This window comes from Staurois parvus, unplaced genomic scaffold (assembly GCF_062004578.1).
Source record: "Staurois parvus isolate SC_StPar_1 unplaced genomic scaffold, SC_StPar_1.0 ptg001060l, whole genome shotgun sequence".
Taxonomy (NCBI): Eukaryota; Metazoa; Chordata; class Amphibia; order Anura; family Ranidae; genus Staurois; species Staurois parvus.
Genome location: NW_028318856.1, coordinates 837,835 through 848,273, shown reverse-complemented (window position 1 = coordinate 848,273; position 10,439 = coordinate 837,835). Strand labels below are relative to the sequence as shown.

The 10,439-nt window shown below is 41.9% G+C and overlaps 1 protein-coding gene across 5 annotated transcripts in view; it reads right to left on the bottom strand.

Annotated features, from left to right (window-relative positions):
• Positions 1-217: 217 nt before the first annotated feature.
• The window catches only part of LOC149440676 (NXPE family member 2-like), a 37,995-nt gene continuing 27,773 nt past the window's right edge, over positions 218-10,439 (bottom strand). For all 5 annotated transcript variants that reach the window (XM_089658245.1, XM_089658248.1, XM_089658247.1 and 2 more), the window contains 4 exons: positions 6,391-7,103; positions 4,159-4,220; positions 2,371-2,589; positions 218-857 (listed from right to left, as the gene is read on the bottom strand). In XM_089658245.1, coding sequence (XP_089514371.1) covers positions 307-857; positions 2,371-2,589; positions 4,159-4,220; positions 6,391-7,103 — 1,545 coding nt within the window. In that variant the 3' untranslated portion in view covers positions 218-306. The remainder of the gene's footprint in view (positions 858-2,370; positions 2,590-4,158; positions 4,221-6,390; positions 7,104-10,439) is intronic.

Here is a 10,439-nt window from a genome sequence, read left to right as displayed (position 1 = left end):
TGGAATTCACAAAGAAGGACTTGAGTCCTTGGCTATGAAAAGGCCTCAGATTTGGCCTACTCAAAACTGTAACTCCTACCATCACTAGACTAAATGGGCTGGAAAAAAAAAAAAAAAAAAAAAAAAGTGTAATGATATGGAGTATTAATTATCCCCATTCAATAATTAATAATTCCCCTTACAAAAGTTGTGTATGCTTACTCAAGTCAGATCCGTATTTGTTATAAAATTCAATAAAAACTTTATTGTTAAAAAAAAATTATTATATAAATTCCCCTTACAAAGTCTTTGTACTGTATGTCCTGCTCAATTTTGTGAAGCTAGTGTAAAGGACATGCTGATGAGATTCTCTAGAACTTCCAAGGGAGGATGGATAACATTGCATGCATAGGCAATGGTCATGTCCAATCCAGCAACAAACCCAACGTTCAGCCCTTTAAAAATCCACCGGAGTGCTTGATATTGGACATGGCCGTGAAAGTCACTGAAGCGTTCCATATCAATGTCCATGTCACGGGCATTCTCCTCCTTTATGATCACTTTTGTGCGTGGACTTCGGATAAAGAGCCGTTCTATCGCTCTCCTGACATTGATTGCTGACCTGATGAAAGTTTGAAAGGGGAAAGGTCTGAAATGTTGACCCAGAGTAAGAACAATGATAGTGTTTTCTCCTCCGCCAATCTGATCTATCTGGCGGGCCATGTAGGCATCTTCTTTGATGGAGTAGAAAGTTTTGCTGACAAATGGAAAAGTATGTTTCTTCCACTGGACATAAATAAACTTTTCCAGATTAATGGCCAGAAGAGTCTTTTGCCAGGACTGCATCTCATCTTCCGTGTGATTGAAATAATCAACAACTTAACGAAGAAAAAAAAAAACAATTAGTCATATTAACAATGTTAAGGACTCCAGGGGTGAAAGAAATGAAGAAAAGGAAAGAAAGCTCTACTGATACCTCCTGAAAAGAACTTGCATTGGATCACCAGTCATGAGGGGCATAGCTCTGAAAGGAGGAAGCAAAAAATTGCCTCCACCAAGACGGTGTAAAAGAGGCATGGTAAGTTAGCAATGGGGAAAATATCAGTTGCAGGAAGACCACAGACAATACTGGTGACCTATCCTCGGGTTGTATTTTGCTCACCCTTAATGTAATTTTTGTGTGTTGCAATGGACTATTGTATTGGTTGTTATTGTTTTGGTGCATGCTGGTGGTGGTGGTTTTGGCCCAATACAACTTCTGGTCCAGCTCTGCACAGAAACCAATGAGCTTCCAGGTTTTATTGTCAAAGCTTAACTGAGCAAGTTAAAATTAGAAGCCGTTTGGCTACTGTGCACAACTGCACCAGATTCTGGAGTACACCAGTTTTAAATGTCCCCCATTGGATTCTTGCACTTCAAAAAGACTGGAAAAACACCCTCAGAAAACTGGAAAAACACCCTCAGAAGACTGGAAAAACACCCTCAGAAGACTGGAAAAACACCCTCTGTACTGCCATTATTTGAAGAAAATTACATTGGATTCATCTTCTCTGTGTTAATAAAAAGAGTTAAGCTACCTGTGGATGATGCCAAGTCAGTAGGTGACCATACTGTCTGGACAGATTGGGTCTAAGAAGGTATGTGAAGGCATAAAAGTGGCAGAACAGGAAAATCTCAAAGAAGTTCTAAATTAAAAAGTAAAAGGAAATCAAAAACTAAAAAATTTTGGACGAGGAAGGGAAAGAAAGGAAGAAAGGAAAGAAGATTAAGTAAGGAAGGGAGATCTAAAGCAGGGATCGCCAGACTTTCTAAACAAAATTACCAGTTTATTGTCCTTCAGACTTTAGGGGGGCCAGACTGACCATTGGGAGTAGAAAAGATCCCAGCATCAGTGGGAATAAACCAAGCCTCTTCTTTGGTGTCAGTGGGAGGAATGTTGCCCCATCATTGGAGTCATTAAGCCCTACGGTTTGTGCCATTGAGGAATTGTGCCCTATTGTTGGGCATCATTGGGAAAAAATGAGCCCATTCATTGGTGTCAGTGGAGGGAATTATGCCTCATTGTTGGTATGAATGGTGGGAAATAGTGCTCCAAGGGCCAGATAAAAAGCAAGCAAATAGCCATATCTGGCCCCCCCGGAGCTCATGTTGGAGACCACTGATCTAAAAAGAAAGGAATTGAACAATAGTTCTCCATACTTACCCGATATGTTACTAACGTTTTCAATATTTCCCTCCTAAGTGGAAAATCTCAAAGAAAGGCAAATATCAAGGATGGGAGTAATGGAAGAAGGAAGATTGAAGAATGGAAGGAAATCTAAGGATGTTAGGAAGGAAGGGAGAGGAGAGTAAGAGAAAGACGCGAAGAAATGAAGGTTCCTCTATACTTACTTTTAATATTCTCTGCAAAGTGTCTTATATATTGGCGAACTGTAGAATCCCCCAAGAGGAATAGCTTTTTGCCCTTGAGAAAGTCTTTCAATTTATTATTGTCAGTGAATTGTCTCATCTTACAGTTGATGGGCTTCCACACATTGTACGAGAAATATCCACTTGGAATGGGAAAATAAAATCCTGTTGTACACTCATCAGTGGGTTCCATCCGTTTTCCTAAATGGAATAATACCAATAATAAAAAGGCATTGCATGTAAAATCTGACCTATTTTTTCCTCACAGGCTGATGAACTCTATCCAGATTCCAAACATCAGGGCACACTGGCATCTACAAGTTTGCCAAGCCTGGCCTACAAGATGAAAGCAGAAGTCCAGGAAAAAAGTCACAAAACATTTTGACAAAATTCCAGAAAAAAGGTTACTTGAAGATCAAGCGTCTGTCCTAAAAACTGTGTAGATTTCAAAGGAATGTAGCACGTACGAGCGTTCAGAGACTTACTACATATTTGTAGTTATGCACAATATGACTAAAAGTATGTTGAGATGCCTCCAAATAATTGAATTCATGTGTTTCCAGTGACAGGTAGAATTAATGATACAGCATACAAAAATATTTTAGACAACTTTTTAGTGACAGTTTGGAGGAGGCCCTTATTTGTTCCAGCATGACTTTACTCCTGTGCACTAAGCCAGCTCCATAAAGACATGGTTTAACCAGTTTTGTGTGAAGGAACTCTATTGTCCAACACAGTCCTGATCTCAACTCTTAGGATGCATTGGAACTTGCGAGTCAAGTCTACTCATCCAACATCAATATCTGACCTTACAACTATTCTATTAGCCAAATGGACACATATTCCAAAACTTGTGGAAAGCTTTTCTTGCAGAGTGGAACACTCTTGGTAATGAACATAGTTCTGGAATAGAGAGTCCAACAAGCTCATGTGTGATAGTCCGGTGACACCATACAGTATAAAAGTTAATATATACAGTCAGTACATTTGTAAGATTCATTTTTATAGGGGAGAATACATAAAGCAAACTTGAGAGTGTGCACTGAAACTAGAGACATATGTATGCTCCAAATTTTTAGTTTCCTTTAATTTCGGATACAGTTGCCAATTATAGAATTTAATCATATTCATTTATAACCAATTTGTTTTCGGAATTTCTTCGGCATTCGTTTTCTATAATTGTTGGTTTTGGATGCTAGTCCAACCCACCAAGAGAAATGGCATGAGCTGATTGGACAATATCGATTGGCATTGGAATTAATGAATGGAATTAAATTCAGATCAGTTATCAAACTAATTCGAAACATTTAATTAATTTGCCCATGGGCCCAAACTTTCACATCATGTAACGTCATCCGAATTAAATGAACACAGTCAATTTCATTATAACTTTTTTCAGATTTGTTGACATTCGCTACTATGTTCATTCAGAGATGCGTAAACATCTGAAGCTCTAAATGAATTTTTTTGTCCAAAAAGCAAATCGAAAATGCACATGTCTAATTAAAACCCTTTTCATTACTTGTTACAGTTTGGAATTCAATACACCCTCCATCTGGCTAATCCTCTATTACTGCATATTCAGAAAGGATAATGGCTATGCTGTCTGATACATACTTTAGGTATACCATCTAGTGGCAGAAATATTATAAAGCGAGCAGGAAATAATACCAATGCAACCACTAAATTGTAGTCCGATAACAAATCTTACCATATTAAAAAAAAAAAAAAAAAAAAAAATTTATATATAATCAGTAAATAGAAACTTACTGCCACAGCTGGCAACTTTGATGGGTTTTAAAGGCTTTGAAACTTCCAACCCAATGTTTGACCTAAAAAGTAAAAATATTTTAACATAACATTTAGTTTACATAATAATTATACTATTATTATTTTGATATACTTGTACAGCACAGTGTTTGAGTACTACAGAGAAATGCATTGGCTGTTGCCTCATAAAGGAAGTTCACAATTTATTGCACCCATCACACCCATATAGATATACAGTCTAATTTCAGGAGATGGATTTTGGTTGGAAATTGGAGCAGCTGGAGGAATCCTACCGAACAGGACTAACATATAAACTGCATGCAGAAAGTGTTCTGAGTGGGAACTAATGCTAGGGCTAACCAAGGCCATCATACTGTCCTATCATTCAAAAGTTATATATTTGTTTTATGAGCTACAATAGGTGGTTTTTCACAGTTGCCAGCATTTGAAAAAATTAGGAGGGATAGATAAATAATGCAGTATCCTTAGAGAGTCAACCACAGTATGCATAGGGGCTTGACTAAAGGGAGTGCGGCCAAAATGTATATGCTGCTGCATTGCACATGGCTTGTTGTGTTGCACTTTCCTCCAGTGCTGTGCTATATTTTAATCATTACATGGGGTAGTATGTACAGGAGAGGAACGTGGAGGGTTTGACATGGGGAAGCATGCACAGGAGAGGAGCGTATTACATGGGGCAGTATATACAGGAGAGGAGCTTGGAGGGTGTGACATAGGGTAGTATGTACAGGAGAGGAGTGGGAAGGGTATGACATGGGGTACCATGTACAGAAGATGAGTGGGGGTAGGACATGGGTTAGCATGTACAGGAGAGGAGTGGGGAGGGTATGACATGGGGTAGTATGTACAGGAGAGGAGTGGGGATTGTATGACATGGGGTAGCATGTACAGAAGATGAGTGGGGGGGGTAGGACATGGGGTAGCATGCACAGGAGAGGAGTGGGGAGGGTATGACATGGGGTAGCATGTACAGAAGAGGAGTGGGGATTGTACGACATGGGGTAGCATGTACAGAAGATGAGTGGGGGGGGTAGGACATGGGGTAGCATGTACAGGAGAGGAGTGGGGAGGGTATGACATGGGGTAGCATGTACAGAAGAGGAGTGGGGATTGTACGACATGGGGTAGCATGTACAGAAGATGAGTGGGGGGGTGTAGGACATGGGGTAGCATGTACAGGAGAGGAGTGGGGAGGGTATGACATAGGGTAGTATGTACAGGAGAAGAGTGGGGAGGGTATGACATAGGGTAGTATGTACAGGAGAGGAGTGGGGATTGTATGACATGGGGTAGCATGTACAGAAGATGAGTGGGGGGGGTAGGACATGGGGTAGAATGTACAGGAGAGGAGGGGGAAGGGTATGACATGGGGTAGTATATACAGGAGAGGAGCTTGGAGGGTATGACATGGGGTAGCATGTACAGGAAAGGAGCTCAGAAGGTAGAACATGGGGTACTAGTGGAATGGAGTGTGGAGACTATAAATGAGGGCAGTATGTGCAGGAGAAGTTTGAAGATATGATGGCAAGCAGAATGTACAGTAGAGGACTGCATGCACAATTTGCAGAGTGTAAGATGTGGGGGAAGGAAAGGGGTGAAAAGTGTGGGAAGACAAGTCAGGACAGAATATATTTTTACTACGTTAATGTTTTTGTTAGTGTGGATACAGGTTCTCTTGAGAACCAGGAAGTGCTCTACAGTCTGCTCCTAGAAGGTCTGCCTCAGTCAGAAGATGCCTTTATGACTGGTAGCTTCCTCCCTATTCCACTAGAACACCTTCCATCCAGCATGGTGGGCATCTCCACAGAGCATGTGATTACCCTGGGCAGCAGGCACTGTTGAGGTTGATGCTGTGATCTCAGGGCAAGGTCTTTACATAGGGAGAAGATGCAGTACTGTCCTAGCAAGCCTGGACATGCAGCATGTGTGGCTTTTCTACATTTAAACTCTGTGTATAGTAAGTGTCTCTTCTGGGTTTCTACTGCTGTCTGGGTCCCATTTGAGAAGACATCCCTACACTTCCTGTGATGTCACCAGAACAGAACGTGAATTTGAATCTCTCCAATGGGGACACAGGCAGTAATACAAACCTGACAGGGGTTCTAACGGTACAGAAATATTTTTGGCTTGGCTTCAGTCAGGAACCCAAGCCAACTTTCTGAGATTTGGCACACCCTTTTCTATAGTAGGCTGTCCACTTGTGTCCATTACCTGTGGAGAAGAAGCTGCTCCACCGCTGTAAGATAGGAATGATCTCGGTTGACGGAATTCATATGGGTCAGGGCTTCACAAGGGTAATTTTCAGGCTTAATACAAAAAAAGGCCTCTTTATCCCTTCTATCTGTGTAGGCACAGACTTCCTCCTGGGTGTCAAGTTCGAACCCGCATTCACTGTTGGTGTAGTTTGTAGCACTTGTGAAATTTCCAGTGTACTTAATGTTGGCGAAGCCTTGGTTCCTGCCACGCCATAAGGCAGAGACGGCCTCGCTTGGGTGCATTAGGACTATCGATATGTGCACAGTTCCCTCCCAAAGCAAGGCGAATTTTACTAAATATGTCCCATTTTTAAAATCATGGATGCCGCCACTAGCACTGCTGTTCGTGGCAGGGGAGTATATTCTGGCCCTTATATAATCACCGCCATATGTTTTTGGGGCTCCAGAATAATCGTATGCATCAACCCTCACAAACAGTAGGTCCTCCACACAATAATCAACTTTTGGGTTTAAAACAGTCAATTTGGTATCCTCTGCGCTGGTTGCCTTTTCCACATCATCAATGGACACCTTTGGAATGAGTCTGTCAATCTTATTGAAAAAGTCTTCCATTTCATAATCAGCTTCCATTGGTGCAGGGATGGACGGTGTATCGATACATTCTTCTGGATGGCAGTTACATAACTGGAGCATGTTAATTTTAGGGACCTGAAACATAAGTAAAACATTTTTTTAGTTACTGTATGTTGAACAACAAATCATGCTTCATCAATAGCTTGTTCCTTGAAGGGTTAGTTCTTCAAAAACAAAATTAACTCAATCTCTGACTAGCAGTCTCACTTTTCCTGTTCTCCCTTAAAGCTAAACTCCGGGCAGCTAAAAATTATCCCTTGCAGTAGGGCTGTACCTGCACTTAAATGCTTGTTTTGGTCTAGGTCAGTGGTCTCCAAACTGTGGCCCAGGTGCTGGCTACGGCCATTTGCTTGCTTTTATCCAGCTCTTGGGGCACGATTTAATGCACTGACACCAATGAAGGGGAACAATCCCTATGAATGACATCAACGATAGAGCACAGTTTCCACCAATGACACCAACAATGGGGCCCAATAACACAAATGATGGGGCATTATTCCTCTCAATGACACCAATGGGGCATAATTCCTACCAATGACACCAACAATGGGGCACAGTTTGGAGACACTGACACTAACAGTCGGATACGATTACTAATGACACAAACAATGGGGCACAATTCCTCTCACTGTGGCCAAAGATGGGGCATTGCTTGCTCCAACTGCTGTTGGGACATTTTCTACTCCTGATGGCCACAGTCTGGCCCTTCCAAGTCTGAAGGGCAATGAACTATCCCTTTATTTAGCAAGTTTGGAGACCCCTGTTCTAGGCCAACAAAAAAAAAAAGATTTACTTACCGGAATTTTCACTTCTCCCACAGCTAGATCATTCCCTTAGCTCCCCTCAGCTCCTTCTCCCCCACATTCCACTGATCTAGGGTCTTGACATGATCAAGGCCAAAGCAGATTCCACTACATTGCCTTGGGCATGATGACTTGAGGGACAGTCCTCTACAAGACTTTTGGGGAGTGCCATCTGCCGAGGGAGAGGAGGATCAGTTAAGTAAAACGGTTTTACCTCTCCCCTAGACAAAATGAGATAATCATCCTTGCAGGGTAGTCACGGTCCAATGTTTGGGATAATATGGTAGTTACCCGGAGTTGGATTTTCAATGTAAAATATGATTGTTACAGCAGGTGGGGAGAGCTGAAAGTTGAAGAAATGTTGACACTGGCACACATAAGGGGCTGTTAGAAAAATGTATACATCTTGGGTAAAAATTGTGTGAATCCTGAGTGAAAATTTTGATAATTCAATCTTGGATGACAATTGTGCGAATCCTGGGTGAAATAAAAGCATACTTCTAAAGCATTGAAGGTTTCTGCCACTAAACGTTCACTAGTGGTGAATCATTGTCAGGTGCAGCTGGAAGATTCAACTACAGCGAATGTTTGGCAAATACCAAATTTACTGTTTAAAAATCCTCCCCCAAGTGATGGAAAATCCAAAATATGAAAGGTGGTGACAGGAACAGGAAGTCACAAGAAATCTCTAAACATTCCCCTTAGGTAGTTGTCCCCAGAACATGAACTCAAGTGAAAGACCTCTCTTTTCCTTTGCTTGTGACAACTATAAAATGTGGTCACCAGGACAAAACAGGGTAGGTAAAGCTCAACAGTGAGACACAGGCAACCATTAAACCCTGGCAGATCTTTTGAATCTTCCACACTCAATCCAAAAGACGAAAAAAGTTTTAGCCCATGAATAAAATAACCAAACCGGTTTTTACTGCAATATTCACCTTCAGTCCTGAGGTTTCCCCCACAATACTTTTTTCTTTTGCTAGGTGTCCTCAGTCTGATGATTAACATTCAACCCACTTCCTCTGAGCCCAGGTCCTCTTGTATTGGACCCTGCCTGTGACTGGACTGTGAAACCAGAAGCGACAGTGATAAGCTCATCTCTGTCACTCTGTTCTCTCTATCATGCTTCTTGTCAGCACTGGAACGGACTGGCTTTCCCTCATATTCCAGCTCTGCTGCACAAGGACTGTAGGAGGCTGAATCCAGGTACTTACACTGCTTGTATTTGAAAAATAAACAGAATGATGCAAGTCCTCATGCACACGGGACGTTTTTACAGCGGCTGGGTTTGGCTTTTGACGTTTTTTTCTACAGCCAGTAAATCCCCCAGCATGTTATCCTACGTGTCCATGTACACAGACTGTAATCAACGTTTTTTGGCTGGAAGAAAACCCTAGGACTAGTGGGTTTCTAGAGGAGTTTAACTGTAAAAACGTTCTAAAGCTAAAAAACGCGGCACAGCACCGCAACCCATTGTTTTTGGACTTTTGACCAAAAAAAATTTTTTGGTAAAAGAAAAAAAAACGCAAATGCGGAAAAATGCCACTAAACGTGGCAAAATGCTAATGCAAAAACACTTAAAAAACAAGTTTTTTTTTTTTTTTAACGAGACTTTACACCAGCGGACCAACAACATATGGGGCCCCCGGGCAAAAGGAGATCATGGGGCCCCATGTCCTTGCCCACACTCAAAAGCACACCCAAAATAAAGCCTATAAAAAAAAAACCCACACAGGCATTTCATGGGGCCCCCCTTAGACCCAGGACCCTCGGGCAGTGCCCGAGTGCTCGAATGGTCAGTCCGCCCCTGCCCGTGTGCATGGAGCCTAATAATGAATACAGAGCTGCATTAAAGTGGTTGTAAAGGCTGAAGTTTTGTATTAATTTCATGCATTCTATGCATGAAGGTAACCAACAAACAAAAAAAAAAAAAAAAAACCCACCACACTGTGCCGCTTCCCCCACACCCCCCCCCTAATGCTCACCTGAGCCCCCTTTCAATTCAGCAACATGCATGGGAGCCGTGGCTGTCCCAGGTCTCTCTCCTCATGAGCCGATGAGGATAGAGCAGGGGGCGGAGCCAAGCCACTGTTCTTTGTGTCTTAGGGATGCACAGAGCTGGGCTCAGTAGTGAGCATGTACCAGTGCCCCGATAGCAAGCGGCTTGCTATTAGGGGCACTGATCAAGGATCAAGGAGGAGCCAGGAACGCTGGTGGGGGACCCAAGAATAAGATGTTTGGGGCTGCTCTGTGCAAAACTATTGCATTTCATACATTTTTTTTTTGTTTTTTTTTTTTTTTTAAACAAAATCTAGAGCGGCGAGCACAACACTTAAGCTCAGGGTCCTGGCTCTTGCACTAGGGCTCAGGTACCAAGCCACGCCAGTGTGTATCGGACTTTGCTCCATTTACAGCTTACAAAAACTGCAATGCCTACAAGAAAATATAAAAATGGACAAACCATGGATTTGTCCAATTTCTTTAAAAATCATTTTTAATTTTATTATACATTTATTGATTATTATAAGTGATTTCTTTCCTTGTGTGTCTCCGACACCTGGAGAAAAAAAACAAAACACAATTTGTCCCAATGGCTGTTTGCGCCTTT